The sequence below is a fragment of the Echinops telfairi genome, unplaced genomic scaffold (genome assembly GCF_000313985.2).
Source record: "Echinops telfairi isolate 266 unplaced genomic scaffold, ASM31398v2 ScPeMD7_7467;HRSCAF=8505_0, whole genome shotgun sequence".
Lineage (NCBI taxonomy): Eukaryota > Metazoa > Chordata > Mammalia > Afrosoricida > Tenrecidae > Echinops > Echinops telfairi.
Window position 1 is genome coordinate 2,250,631 of NW_022111367.1, and position 16,438 is coordinate 2,267,068.

The window sequence follows — 16,438 nt, forward strand, 5'->3', positions numbered from 1 at the left end:
AAAGGGGGAACCAATTACAAGAATCTAAGTATTGCCTCCTCCCTGGGGGATGGACAGCAGAGAAGAGGGCGGAGGGAAACATCTGACAGGGTAACTGATGACAAAACTATAATAATTAATGAACTATGAAGGGGTCACGAGGGAGGGTAGAGTGGGGAGGGAGGGGGAAAATGAGCAACTGCTATTAGGGGCTAGAGTGGGAGGCAAATTTTTTGAGAATGACAAGGGCAACAAATGTGCATATGTGCTTGACACAGTGGATGTATGTATGGATTGTGATGAGAATTGTACGAGCCCCCAATAAATAATTTTAAAAAATTGTTAGCCTTTAAATTTTGGCCTCATCTCACTGCTTATCTCTTTAAAGCCTCACCAGCCACATGCCCCTTGTGTTCCAGCTACACTGTTATGGCTTTTTTTTTTTACAATAAAGGTTTACACAACAGCTTAAGTTCCTATTTAAGAGTTTCTTCACACATTCTTCAGTGATACTGGTTTCGTGCTCATGGAATTTCATTTGTGATTTGAAGGACCATGTTACTTTTAAGTCTTGGGATCTTTTGTTCTTGCTACAACCCCCATTGAACCCTTGATGATTTATTTTAGATAATAATCCTGACTTACTCTTTAATTTGTTGAGTTACTGAACAAATATTAAGTGTCTACTTCTCTGCCAGCTACTGTTGAAGGTATCAGGGATAGAACAGAACAACAGAAATTCTCTTATCCTAGTCGTTCATTTCACTATCTTGGAAGTTCTCTTTAGACCTTTAAATAAAGCATTTTTCTAACTTCTTGAGTCATTTTTCATAAATACAATTATGAAATTTAATTGTTTAATTTTTTTTAAAGTCTTTAAGGATTAAATTTCTAGGATATGGAAAGTACTCACTAAGTATTTGTAGAAGGAACGAATGATATGCTATTTGTGTGGAATGATGTGAAGTATTACATAAATTAGTATGCTACATTCTGTAACGATGTTAGTGTTAAATAATCAGATTGATCAATTCCTGATAACTGCACTGAAGTTAAGGAGCCTTGATGGCGTAGTGGTCACTCATTGGCCTGCTAACTGCAAAGTCAGCTGTTCGAAATCACTAGACAGGCCTTTCTACTCCTGTAAAGAATTACAATCTTGGAAACTAACTGGGGCAGGACTGCCCCATTTTATAGGGTTGCTATGAGTCTTCATCGACTCATTGTCAGTGAGTTTTGTTTCTTTTTTGCACTGAAGTTAACAGACAGACAAACAACAGTGCATGTGAAATGTTATAACTAGAAAAGTACACTTAATGTATATAGGATTTATGAACTTATGTATTAAATTAACTTCTGAAGTAAAATTTATCACTCAGTTTTGTGGAAATCCAGATTAACTGGCTTTAGTATATTCTAATGTATTTGGGCTTGCAAAATTTTATTAGAAAAAGCTACATTTAGTCACTTGATTCAAGGAATGTTACTTAATTTTCTAAATTTGTAAATGCCCTTTCATGTTTAAAACTAATTGTTTATAAGGTATAATTTGAATATTATGTTAAATTGTATGAACATTTGACTAATCTACCAGAGTTTTGACACATTTGGTCAATATTTATAGTGGTAGCAGTATTTAACCTGTGTATCTGATCTCTTCTAGGCTGCAAAACGAGGTATTCTGTCTCCTGGTCGGGGTAGAGGAATTCATTCGAGAGGTCGAGGTACCGCTCATGGCAGGGGCAGGGGCAGAGGTCGAGGCCGAGGTGTTCCTGGTCATGCTGTGGTGGATCATCGTCCTAGGGCCTTGGAGATTTCTGCATTTACCGAGAGTGATAGAGAAGATCTTCTTCCCCATTTTGCGGTACTTCCTAATTGTCCAGCCAAATTCTAATAATTATGTAAAGGTTATGGATGTAATGAACTATCTTAGCCCATTAACCCAAGTGTAAGATTTGATTGTAATAATGCTTTATTATTTGGAAAATCGAAATATAAAGTCTTTTACAGCAATTTGATACCTGGGTGAAAATATACAAATTTGTTCAATCATCTTAAAGTTGCCTTACATGATGCCTGGATATAATTAAAGACAGTGAGCACATGGGAAAAAGAATGGTGTTGTAGTTCTCCTAATTAAATATGTCACTTCTACTTCTGGAAATCAGTGGGCTCGTGTCCAAATAGAGAAGAATAGGAGAAACCCTGCAGTGTGATGATTAAATGATGGCTACTGACTAAAAGGTTGACAATTCAAAACACCAGCCTCTCTGACGAAAAAAAGACCTGGCAGTTTGCTCTCATAAAGGAAACCCTATGGAGCAGATACAGTGGAATGAAAGATTTCATTTGTCCTATCAGGTCTCTATTAACTGAAATCGGCCAATAATATACAGCATGTCTACTTTGGGTGGTACAGAGAGTTAACTTTATTGGTTACTAACTCAAAGGCTGGACCTTTAATTTCACCTAGAAGCACCATATACTTCAAAACATCAGCCATTAAAAACCCTGTGGAGCATAGTGCTATGCTCACATAAGTGGGCTTGCCATAAATCAGAATCTCTTTGATGGAAAACTGCTATATGTGTTGATTTTTGTTGTTAAAAAAATATTTATTTAAAGTCCCTTTGACTTAATATGTTAAGATTCTTAGTGATAATATCTGAAGTTAGATAAACATAAATCTTGTCCTCAGCAATAAATTTCTCTGGAAAATATGAAAGAAATAACAAAGCAGTTCTTTACCTTCTAAGTTTATTTTTAGACATAGTAGTTTAAGAAAAACCAGTTGAGGTAAACTGTAAAAATAATGTATAAGCAGGTGAAATTTTTAAAAAACTAAATAGTTCAATAATTTAGGAGTATCTTTCATATAATCATGTGATGGGAAAAGAACAGGAAAATTCCATGTGGAAATAAAAGGATAAGTAAGCTCGTAGTGAGATACATAAATAAGTTAACGTTTTGAAAATTTAAATGCTTTATATTGATGTTCTAAGCTCATGTAGTAGTTATGGAGTTGAAATTATACTTACTCAAGACATAGATTATCATTGACTAAACTGGTTTATGTTTAAGAATGATAATGATTAATAAGCAAACCTGTGGCATGGTGGTTAAGGGCTCAGCTACTAACTGTAAAGCTAGCAGTTTCAACACAGCCGGGGCTCCATGCCAGAAAGACCTAGTGATTTATTACAGCTTAGAAAAATCCGTTGGGCAGTTTTCTGTCAAATAAGATTGCTATGAGTGGAAATTGACTCAACAGCACCTAATTGCCTAAAATCAACAATAATATGGATGTATTTAAGGATGGGTCTGAAATTCACAATGTAGTCGAAGAGAGAAAGGCATAGGAAATAGAAAGGAAATGTAGTCCAACTCTTTTCTGCTGTGCACCCATTCCTACATTGTCTCTAATGTAAGGAACTCCAGATAATGCAAATGCCTTCTATATGGTTACATGTAGCTAATCTGAAAACTATGAAAGTATGCTATAATATTCCAAACAAAAGAACATGAATTTCTAACAGAAATAAACATGTTTTGCTGAGATTAAGATGGTTTTGGCTTTAGAAAATAATAGAGCCTTTAAATGGGGATTCTTATGTACATTTGGAAGTTCAAATGCAGAGAGCTGCATACTCAAGTTAATTAATGGTAGTGCACATTAAAAATTTTGTGTCTTAAAAGAGTGCATGCAGCTTTTGTGTTTCAACCTGTGGGCCAATAAATGACATGAATTATGCTGATTTTAATGAAGAAAATGAAGCATGAGGAGGTTAAGTAATGCTGTAGTTGTACAGCAAGCTATTTGACAGAGCTGGGATCTAATGTCTCTGGCATACATGCTCTTTACTGTGTTTATAGAATTTGGCTCCGTGTGTGTCCGTGTGCACGTGAGAGAGAGAGAGAGAGAGAGAGAGAGAGAGAGAGAGAGAGAGAGATTAGGCTGGGAAGTCCACCACTGCTCTCTCATATTGTGACTTTGGTTCTGCTGTGGCTGCTGTTCTTCGTCTCCTTTGTTGCTCCTCTGGTAACTCATGGATAAGGAAGTTCGATGCATAGAGATCTCGGGGTCAGATCCAAGTGAAGAAGTGTACTTTTCGTTCTTCTCTCCAGCTGGTAGAGAGATTCCCTTTTCTTCCTCCTTGATGGCTCATTTTATGATGGCCCAGAAAACTGGCAATCAACAATTAACCCTGTTAATCACAACTGAATCATAATCCTACTAATAACTTCCCTCAAAATCTGTTACCCAGACACATCAATAAAAAGTTGGTAGGTGGAAATTCCAAAGACTTTTGTTAGAAGAGCCATATTAAATAATTCATTGCTGTACAGGCCATCCCAGGCACTTATAGCAATTGCCCCTTTCATACACGAAACATTAACTTCCCTCTTTTATTTTTAAAATTTTATTTGTCATTTTATTAAGAGCTCTTCCAGATATCATAACATTCCATAGTTCAGTTACATCAAGGATTATTGTACAAATGCTACCACAATCAGTTTCAAAACATTTTTTTTCTAATTGAATTCCTTGATATAAGCTCCCCTAAATCTCCTCCCTCCCCCATCCTTCCCCTCAGGAAATCCTGAGGGGGCCTATTTATTATTTATTTATTATTGTTGTTGTTGGGTTGTTTTTTTTGGTTCTTGTTGTATCTTAATCCATCCAATATATCCATTCACCTACTGTTCACTTCCCTTGAATGGGGTTATGGAATCATCACAGCATTAATTTCCCTCTTTTGATCGTTTTATTGAACACACTCATGGAAGCCTGTAAGTTAGCCACTTCATGCCTTTATTCTTTCCCTACTTTAGATAACTAATTTGTAAATTCCCTATTCCTGTCAATCGGTAGTTTGTAGAGATGAACATATTTTTTGATCTGAAGAATCTTCCATTCCAGTTGTAACTTTGAGCAAAGTGCAGTCTAGAAGTAGTCCCCAATTTGTAGAAATTTACTCCATTTCACAGTGTCAGATATCTGTGTCTCTCTTTGAATGTATTCTGGTCAAGTCAGCCTACTCATCCAAACTAGGTCAAATGAGTACTGCTTGTCAGCTTAGCAGTCCTTACACACCTCCCTGCATATCAGACCAGCCTACCCCTTATCTCTCTCATTCATCCCTACTCTCCATTGTCTGGGCCAATCTCAGAGTCCACACAACTCCTTAACTTCAACCATCCAGTCCTTTCTGTTTTCTCTCACCTCTAGCCTCTGGATCAGGTCAGGTCAATAGGTTGCCAATAGAACATATCTAATTGCTCATGTTAATTGCTGCATTCCCCCTAATCATAAAGGGAACCAGTGAGCAGATGGTCTAGTATGCTTGTTGTAGTATGCACCTGGATTTACTTAAACTATCAGCCCTAGAAAAAGGTTTACTCTGAAGGTCACAACTGCTAAAATGAATATTCACTATTCTATTAGTCTGGATAAATTGTCATGTATTTTGAGTTATATTTATTGGCATTTGGATGTTTTAAAAACTTGGAAGTTTGGGTGTTTCTCAATACTTTTTGGGAGTAAATATTTTCTTTCATATTTAAAGCAATATGGCGAAATTGAAGACTGTCAGATTGATGACGCGTCACTTCATGCTATAATTACATTCAAGACAAGGGCAGAAGCGGAAGCAGTAAGTATTTTAAATGATCAAAATTTCAGAATAAAAACTAGTAAATACTGCTTTAAAGTTTTAACATAAGCCATTTGTCATTCTGATAATTCACCATAATTATGCTTTAACAATAGCTAGAACAGATGAAGTTGAATTCATGCCCTCAAAAAATTTTCTAGTGCAATTAGGCAATTTTAAATATTTAGCACAGTATGATAGGAATACATAGGTAGTCAGCAAGATGAATGTTAGGAGGTATTGTTTTGAGAATTCAAGAATGCTCCGTTTTGCTCTTTCACAGGAGGTAGGCCACTCCTCTTCTATTATCCATTATCTCTTTTCTCATCTGGCCCACACTGGAATGGACAGGCTTGCGTTGGAAACTGCATGGTTAAGAATAAGGTAGACGATGGGAGTGGTTCTGTGGCTTTCTAGTGCTGCCATTCCTCACCTGCTGCTTTCTGCTCCTAGATACCTGAGCTCTAAAAAAGTTTCCTTAGCTCCATAAACAGGGTCTGACTACTTTTTGTTATTATGTAGGTCTTGTGAGAGTTACTATCTGAAAGTAAATACAGGTATACCACCTCTCCCTGCACTCCCTGCTCTTTGAAAGTTCACTGTACACAACTTCATTTTTATGAAACACCTATATTAGTACTCACTTTCATTAACTGAAAGAACTCTAAGGAGGATTTTTGCCTTGATGAAATGAAGGTGAAAAGTAAAACTAGCATTCGGTGTTAGTTTTGCTGGCAAGTCTTAAAGGGGCATCGTGCAACTTGAGCAGTAAAAGTAGTGTCAAGTTCCTTCCCTGGTAACTGCACTCACCATCTAATTTCCTTAGCTGTGACCTGTTTCTGTGAACACTGGATGCTAATGCTTTATGTGTCATTTGGCATATTTGGTAAATTATTATTTTGTCTGAGAGCCCTTCAAAATTTTGCACATATAAAGTAATGATGGTAATTGCTTCTTCATTTTATGCTGTTTTGGCTTATAAAGGGCTTAATGGGAACAATTTTCTTTTTTTAAATCATTTTATTGGGGGCTCATGTGGCTCTTATCAAAATCCATACATACGTCCATTTGTACATATATTGCCATCGTCATTTTCTTTCTACTTGAGCCCTTGGTATCAGCTCGTTTTCCTCCCTCATGAACCTTTGATAATTTATAAATTTTGCTTTCATATTTTACACTGACTGATGTCTCCCTTCACTAACTTTTCCGTTGTCTGTCCCCATAGGAAGGGGTTATATGTAGATCTTTGTGATCAGTTCCTTCTTTCTCCCCCAACCTTCCCCTTACTCTCCTGGTATCACTGCTCTCATTTTTGGTCTTGAGGAGTTTATCTGTCCTGGATTCTCTGTGTTTCTAGCTCTTATCTGTACCTGTGTACATGCACTGGTCGAGCTGGATTTGTAAGGTAGAATTGGGTTCATGATAGTGGTGGGGTGGGGGGAGGAAGCATTAAAGAACTAGAGGAGAGTTTTATGTTTCATCGGTGCTGTACTGCACCCTGCCTGGCTCTCTCTCTTGTGATCCTTCTCTTAGGGGATGTCCCATTGTCTACAGATGGGCTTTGGGTCTCCACGCTGTAGCCCCCATCGTTCACATTGATAGGATTTTTTGTTCTTTGATGCCTGATACCTGATCCCTAGGACACCTCATGATCACACAGGCTGGTGTGCTTCTTCCATGTGGGCTTTGTTGCTTCTCAACTAGATGGCTGTTTGCTTATCTTCAAGCCTTTAAGACCCCAGATGCTATATCTTTTGAGAGCCAGGCACCATCAGCTTTCTTCACCACATTTGCTTATGCACCCATTTTGTCTTCAGTGCTTGTGTCGGGAAGGTGAGCATCACAGAATGCTGGGTTATTAGAACAAAGTGTTCTTGCGTTGAGGGAGTACTTGAATCGAGGCCCAATGTCCATCTGCTACCTTAATACTTAATGTATAAATATATGTACATAGATCTATTCCCTTGTTACATATATAAATATATTTCCATATATACCTGCCTGTATTTAGACCTCTAGAAATGTCCTTTGCCTCCTAGTTCTTTCCTCTATTTCCATTTACTTTCCTCTTGTCTCACTATCATCTCAGCCTTCATTTGGGTTTCCGTAATTCCTCTCAGCTACATTGCCCTTGATCAAGCCCCACCAGGCATCCTATGCCGTCCTCACCATCGATCTTAGATCACTTGTGGAGCGATCTATTTTCATTTAGCAGTAGAAACATATAACCGTTTTAATTTTAGTTTACATGATGAGGTGAAAAGACAAACACCTCTGCTATAATACTCATTTGTAATTTAATTGTAGAATTTGTTACACCATCAGCATTTTAACTTTTTGTGAATTATTTATGAAGGCTTATAGATCAACTCAGTTTTACATTGAACATGTGCTACATACTTTGTTTCATGGCATTGATCGTGCTCCCCACAAGGTAGCATCACTTACCCCATTTTTTCTTGTATTTCTTGTGTCCGTTCTCCCTTCTTTGCTAACCCCTCTGACTTTTGTCTTTTGGTAAATACTGTCCTTTTGATTTAAATAGTTTATTATTCTAAAGAAGGTATACCTCCATAATATTGTTTCCCCCTTATCGATCTATTGTTTTATTGAAAAGTAAGCCACAGGGGTGAGCTCTATGCTGGACCTGAAGTGTGACCAGAGACCACAGTCTTAGGGACCAAGCAACCTGCCCATCAAATTTTTTAATCCTAAAATTTTCTTTAAAATCTATATTGTTTAATATTTTTTCAACAGTAGAAAAATAAGTTGGAAATATGTCAGCAGGATAAAGATTGGGTTAGTGTGGTATCAAACTTCAGGTTTTCAAAATGGAAAGATTGAAGATTTAAAAATTACTAACTTTGACTTAGGTAACCCTTTTATTTGCAATGGAAAGAAGTTTAAAATTTTAAAAATGTGCAATGTGTTGCCACAATACACGCCTATGAAATAAGTAAATCATATGAAATAAGAGAAAATTTGGCATCAGAACTTTAGGTGGACATAAACTCCAGATAAAGGATAAACTTACCTCAGAAGCTGTGGTGACATAGTGGTTATGCATTGGGCTGTGATCTGCAAGTTCAGTAGTTCAAAAGCACCAGCTGCTCAGAAGGAAATTTCCATTCCCATAGAGTTACATTGTCCAGAAACCCACAGGTGCAGTTCTGCTCTGCCTTACAGGGTCGTTGTGAGTTGGCATTGATTCGATGGCAATGCGTTTGTTTCTTTCCCCAAGGAAAAGAAATTGTCAATGTTTTCCAGTGTTTATATCCAGGTATTATATTGTTCTTTTTTTTTTTTTTTTTTTTTAAAACATTTTATTAGGAGCTCTAACAAGTATTACTACAATCCATAGTTCCATTAGATCAAGCATCATTGTACAATTGCTGTCATCATCATTTTAAATTTTCTTTTATTCTTGAACTCTTTGATATCAGTTCCCCTTTATCCCCTTCCTCCCCCACCCTGTCACCCCCATGGACCCGTAATATATTATTATTATTGCCATACCTTACACCGTCCAATGGATCCATTCACCTACAATTCTACTGTCCGTTCCCCTGAGTGGGGTTATGTATTCATCGTTGCTATCAGTTCCCCTCCCCTCCTTCTCCCACTTTCTTCCTGTGCCCTCAGAGTCATCATTAATAATGGTATTGACGCCTAATCTTACATTTTATACAAAATCTTATACTAAATTATTTCTGAAACTCCTCACCTAAAGTTGCGTGTCACTAGATAATGGGAATGTTGCTGGTACCTTACAATAAATTGGTAGCAAAGACACCAGAAGTAGGGTGAGTTGATTAAAAGGACAGATGCGAACATTATGGGTGAAACCAGAACCAGTGGGCTGACATACTGTGGGACTGGGCAGGTGTAGATACACCATCTGACATGAAGAACTGAACGATCCCTTTTGGCTCTAGAGAGCTCTCTGAATCCAGAATTTGCGCAGATAAGTTCGTATCTGTCTTGACCATCCTGGGCTGAACGTTCTGGAGGATAGACAGAAAATACTAGCATCCACAGAATGAAATACAATGACTGAATTTATTTATTGGCAGATGGATTTCCAGAAAATACAAAAAACAAACAAACTAGACTTTGATCCACTGTTCTAGATAGTTGAATTTCTCTTTATTTGCTATTATCAATAGATACATAACATTTCAAGGCAAAGATTTAGGACTTATGAGTTGAGATATTGGGTATGACTAAATATTCAGCAATTTTTCCCAGGAAAGAGATGTTAGCTTTCTAGAGAATAAAAAATTAAAGCAAGACTCTTAAATTTAGATTAACTTGGTCTGGCTTTATTACTGTTAGAATATCATTCCTATTGCATCATTTCCTGCCTCAACACTGTAATATTTTTAAATTGAATAAATGTTTGGAACAAAAGAAAGTCAGCTTCTTACTGTGGCTTCCTATAACTGATGTTGTTGTTGTTGTTGTTGTTGTTGTTGTTGTTGTTAGGTGCCACCAAGTAGGTTCTGACCCATAGCGACCCTGTGCACCACAGAAACACTGTCTGGTCCAGCTCCATCCTCACAGTTGTTCTGTGCCTAAGCCCATTGTGTCGATCCATCTCCTTGAGGGCCTGCCTCTTTTTTACTGCCCCTCTCTTTACCAAGCATGATGTCCTTCTCCAGGGACTGGTGTCTCCTGATAAGAGGTCCAAAGTATGTAAGATGAAGCCTTGCCATCCTTGCCTCTAAGGAGCACTCTGACTATACGTCCATGACCGATCTGTTTGACCTTTTAGCAATCCATGGAATTTTCAGTATTCTTCTCCAGAACAATTAAAATGCATTACAGGAGCTGATTAGAATGTTCATTTTTATCCCTTTGTTACTTTACTTTCCTAGTCCAGGAATCAGCTTCATAGCAATATTTTAGTTCCAGTTTTAAAACTTTCAGTCCCAAAGATGTAATTCTGTAATCACAAACTCAAAGGAGGAATAGCGTTTTAGACTACTAAAAAAAAAATCTGTTTTCCGGTTTTTTTTAATATGTAATCCACATACCATCAATTCAATATTTCAAACATATTAAAAATATTATGTAATTATCACCACTATCAATTTTAGAACTTTGTTTTCATTCTTGTACTCTTAATTAGCTCCCCATTTCCTCACAACCCTTCTTGCCATAACCCTAATAATGTTTCTACAGATTTATTTATTTTGGATTTCATACAAAGAAAAACATACCACCACCCCAAGAGCAATAACAAAATAAAACAAAGAAAATCCTCAATCAAAAAAAAAAGCAGAATATAATAAAAACCAGAACAAAATTAAAATAGGTCAAATGTGAAAACAAAGGAAAAGGTGTAACTCAAACTTCAAAACAAACCCACAGCTATCTATCTAGTCATTGGCCAATCCCTAGCGACCTTATAGGACCCGGTAGAACTGCCCCTGTAAGTTTTCGATCCACCTCTTTACAGGAGTGAAAAGACCTGTTTGTTTTTTCTCCTGCAGAGTGGCTCATGTTTTCAAGCTACTGACCTTGGAGTTAGCAGCCCAACAAATGACCATTACATCTACCTTAATTCATTTTCCAATGTACTCTGCCTGATAACAAGATTATTCACATCCCTCGTCAATGGTTCGAGGACATTCTCCAGAGGCTTAACTCATATGGGAACCCTGCAAATGGATTTTGGGTTTTCATTGCCATCCCTAGCCTTCTGCAAACCGAGTGCTTAGGATTTAAGATCTATACAATTCCCTCCTCCAGTCTTGGGTTTTATTTTTACTTTTCTTAGGTTTTATTTTTAAAACATCCTTGGATCACAGAGACTGATATGTGAACTTAGCTGACACCTTATTTAGATGGCTTGAAAAGACAAGCCTTTAAGAACCCTCCTAGATGCTCTTCTTTTTGATAACCAAGTGCCTTTCTGATTTCTTCACAATATTTTACATAACTGCTAGTGATCCTTTGGCAACCTTACTCCAACTCCTAGTAGCTATAAGGATGTACTGATAGATACTTATTTAGAGCAGTGCCTGGAACTTGCCTCTTATCGTTAGGTGTTAATATTGTATATTTTGTCAAACTGAGAAATTATTAATAAGTTCGTGAAACCAAATAGAAAAAACAAAATAGAAATTGCAAAACAAGGCTCAGTTTTTAAGAAGGGGAGTCAGGTATACGAAGAAGAAATAGAATGTGGGACCCATTGCTTCCATGAACCAGCTGCCTTTTTTGTTGCCATAAGACCAGAAGAACTGGGTGGGACCCAAAAACCATTACTGAACATTTTAATCAAAGAACCTTTAGAAGTTTTCTGATAAAATAGTCATTCTTTAGACACAAAAAATATCAGTGAATTGGGTCTGTAGGAGATTGTATAACATTAACCACCAGACATTGCTGAGTCTCACTGAGTAAAAGAGTAATTTAGAGCAAGAAAATAGGTATAATAGATTTCCACGTGAGGATGAAATTATATACATGGCAATTTTGTTTATCTTTTGTTTTTACGGATTCACTTAGTTATAAGTATTGCTATTTGGTGAGCACTGTGCTACAAGAGTTAATAATTCTAGATCTGAAGCTAAAGAGTAAGTCATTAGTTGGTTTAAACCCAAGAGTTAAATGAAGGCTATTCTTACAAAGTAAAACAAAATTTACATGTTTTTTATATTTGATTATTTAATCTAGCACCTTTGGATACTATAGACGTTATACTCTGGTCATTGCACTTTGAGCCTTACAGATTCGTTCTTTTGTTATTGGAACTAAAATTTTAAGATATACTAAGATTACAGCTTAACTCTTCTGTGATGGCTCTTCCCTTAGTGTCATTTTACCCCACAGTATTTTGGAACAACACTAGTTCTACAGAGATTCTCTAGATAATGAATTATCTTGTTAAATATATTTGTGAAATGCAACATTCGATATATACCATTTAGGGGATCAGCAAATCTGTTTACTTTTGCTTGTCCCAGTTTATTTCAAATTTAATAGTTCCCTTAACCATTTTCCATATAAGATGTAGATCCCACAACATAATTTTTTTTTCATAGTCATCTTTTGTTTTCAGATCTTCAGTCTTTAATTTTCTTCTTGTTTGGCTACACTGATTTCTTTAATAGTTTGCTACAAACTTGGGTGAATATGTGTAAGAGTAAGTAGCCATATGGCTGGTGACAAGTTTATGAATAAAATGCCTTAGCTTTTAAACACACTTTCTTTTTCTTTTTAAGTTTATTCTTTTTTTTTAATCTTTTTTTTTTCTTTTCAATCGTTTTATTAGGGGCTCATACAACTCTTATCACAATCCATACATACATCAGTTGTGTAAAGCACCTTTATACATTCATTGCCCTCCTCATTCTCAAAACATTTGCTCTCCACTTAAGCCCTTGGTATTAGGTCCTCATTCTTCTCCTCCCTCCCCGCTCCCCGCTCCCTCATGAGCCCTTGATAATTTATAAATTATTATTTTGTCATATCTTGCCCTGTCCGATGTCTCCCTTCACCCACTTTTCTGTTGTCCGTCCCCCAGGGAGGAGGTCACATATAGTTCCTTGTAATTGGTTCCCTCTTTCCAACCTACTCTCCCTCTACCCTCCCTGTTTCGCCACTCACACCACTGGTCCGGAAGGGAAACACACTTTCTTTTCACACTTGATAGTATAGAACTTTTAAACCTGTATGTAAGTAGAATTATAACGTAACTCCCCATATGTTCATCACCTAGTTTCAGCAATTATCTGCTTCATCTTTTTTTCCTATTCCTTCCTCCTCACATATCTGCCTATTTTTATTATTTTAGAGCCATCTCAGTCCTAGTGACATTTTATCTGTAGAGATTTCATTGTATATCGTTGAATAATCAAACCCACACAGTGAGTCAATTTAGATTCAAGTAGTCTACATGGGGTTCCTGATGCTATGTAAATCTTTACAGGAGCAGACAGCCTAACTTCTTCCTGTGGAGCAGCCGGTGTGTTTGAACTGCTGACATTGCAGTTTCAGTCCATTGCTTAGCCAAACAGCACCACCAAGGCTTAAAAGCAAATGACACAATACTATTACTACACTTAAAAGTGACAAGTATTTCATGAATTTTAATATCTTACATGATTCTCTGACAAATTTTTCATACGTTTATAAATAAGTATCTAAATGAGGCTCATACTTTGATGCTGATTAGTAGGGTAGAATCATGACCTCATAAGTTTAAATATTTCATGGATATGAATTTATTGTTTCTAGTTATTAGTACTCATTTTGCTCCATCTTTTGCTAATGAGAGATTATATAAAATGGCTGCTGACTCCTTTTGTCATGACCCTTAGTGATCTCTGATTGCTGCCTCTCTTTCTGGTATGAAAATGTTTTAGACTCATCTTAAACTTTTTGCTTCCATTCCTGGGTTTGGCCATTTTTCTGAAGAGCTTTAACTCCTCTGATAGGGAAAAGGTATTTAAAGGATACAATCTGGATCCTAGGGATGCTTATTACTACTTATTATATTACTGCTATTAACTCTATGCTATTGAGTCACAATTTACCTGATGGCCATGGGTTTGGTTGGTTTTGGTATACCCATTTTATATTTATGTAAAAATAAATTCGTTAGATCAAAATTTTAATTTCTCAATACTTAAGAAATTACTTAATACTTAATACTATAAAGGGAATGGGAATATTTAAAATAATCTTAATGTGGAAAAGGCTTTTTCTGGGCATAGTATAATATTCAGACACCATACAGGAATGGATTGATAAATTTGAGTGCATTAAAATTTAAAACTTACTTACTATAACAAAAATAAAAAGACTAGGGACACAATAGATCATTATATAAAGTATGGGAGAAAAATGTAAAACAGAGCTCACATTCTTAACAAAAGGCCATCTTTACTTGACTTGTAGAGATTAAGGGACTGTCCAAGAGGATTTCTCTGAAAAGAACCTTGGAAGTTTTGAACTAAATTTTCTCCCAGAGGCCATCTTTAAATTAAATAACAGATCAGTTTATACAAATTAAATTATCACCCCTGAGTACTGTGCTTCTGTATTTAAAATAAAAGAAACCATTTATGTGAGACTAAACGGTCAATGTGTACCCCAGGGCAAAAAATGAGAAAGCAAAGGAGTCTCAGGGAAGCTAGATTAATGGATAGAGAATAACCAAAATGGAAATAATGAGAATGTCGACACAATGCAAAGTTTAACCAGTGTCACTGAACAATGTGTATTACACTTGATAAATGAGAACTTATTTTTTGCCATAAATATGACAAAACACTATATCAGTTTGAAGAATACAAGCAGATAAAATCCACTGCTATCTGCAACTCATAAGGACCCTATTGAACCAAGTGGAACTACTCGTTAGGGTTTTGAGACCAAAAATCTTTGTGGGAGCTCAACAACTTCATGTTTCTCCCAAGGAACAACTGGTGGCGTATAACTGCCACACTGTATTTAGCCCACCACCTAAGCACAGTGTCACAAGGGTTGCTTACGAGAAAACTACATCTTGAAAATTGTACACATTTTTGTTCTGCTAAAATGTCAAACCAGTTGCACAGCGCAGGTTGCTCCTATCTGTATATAAGGAAATAGTTTAATAGGTACTTAATATACATAACCCCCCCTTTTTTTTTTTCAAATGGACATAGACATTTTTATGAGGAATCCCATGGCCAGTAAACATATGAAAAAATAGTCAGCATCATTAGGATTAGGAAAAAGCAAATAAAACCCACAATGTGATGCCATATCATAAAAACTACAAAGATTAAAAATTCAGATTATAATCAGTGTTAGCAAGAATGTGGACAAGTTGTAACCCTCATTCCCTACTGGTTGTTGCTGTTAGGTGCCAGCAAGTCATTTCTGACTCAGAACAATTCCATGTACAACATAATCCATCATCATCATCACAATCATTGCTATGATTGAGCCCATTGCTAAAGCCACTATGCCAATATATATCATTGGGAGTCTTCTAACTAGAAGGTCGGTGGTTCAAACCCACCAGCCTGTCTGTGGAAGAAGGATGAAGCTATCTGCTCTCATAAAGATTTACAGCCTTAGAAACCTCAGGGAGCAGTTCTACTCTACCTTACAGAGTCTCTATGAGTCCAAAGTGACATGATGACAGTGAGTATGGGCTTCTACTTTATTACGCATGATGCCGTCTCCAGGGCCAAGTCCCTCTTGGCAACATGTCTAAAGTACTTGAAAGGAACTTTCATCGTCCTTACTTTTTAGAAACATTTCAGCTGTACCAGCACCATAACGCAAAACATCGTTTCTTCTTCAGTCTTCATTGTCCAGCTTTTGTATGCATGTTAGGCATTTTAAAACACCATGGGTTGGGTCAGGTGGACATTAGTCTTCCAAGTGACAGCTTACTTTTTAACACGTTAATGATCTTTTTTTGCAAAAGATTTGTCCAAGGGAAATCGTTTTGCAAAAGATTTGTCCATTATTTAATTTCTTGACGGCTGCTTCCATAGCATTATTTGTAAATCCAAGTAAACTGAAATCCTTGAAAACTTCTGTATTTTCTGTTTATCATGATTTTTTAAATTAGTCCAATATGAAGAGTTTTGGCTTCTTTATATGTTGAGTTATAATCCATACTAAAGGCTGTTCTTTTTTTTAAAAAATTATTTTATTGAAGGCTTGTACAATTCCCATAACAGTCCATACATCCATCCATTGTGTCAAGCACATATGTACATTTGTGTCCGACGTCTCCCTCCACCCTCTTCTCTGCTGTCCATCCCCCAGGGAGGAGGTCATACCTAGAT

At 36.6% G+C, this 16,438-nt stretch overlaps 1 protein-coding gene across 8 annotated transcripts in view; it reads left to right on the top strand.

Moving 5' to 3' along the window:
• Positions 1-16,438, top strand: part of RBM26 (RNA binding motif protein 26) — a 110,554-nt gene that overhangs the window by 84,203 nt on the left and 9,913 nt on the right. For all 8 annotated transcript variants that reach the window (XM_045283771.1, XM_045283772.1, XM_045283774.1 and 5 more), the window contains exons 19-20: positions 1,643-1,843; positions 5,547-5,633. In XM_045283771.1, the coding sequence (XP_045139706.1) occupies positions 1,643-1,843; positions 5,547-5,633 (288 nt within the window). The remainder of the gene's footprint in view (positions 1-1,642; positions 1,844-5,546; positions 5,634-16,438) is intronic.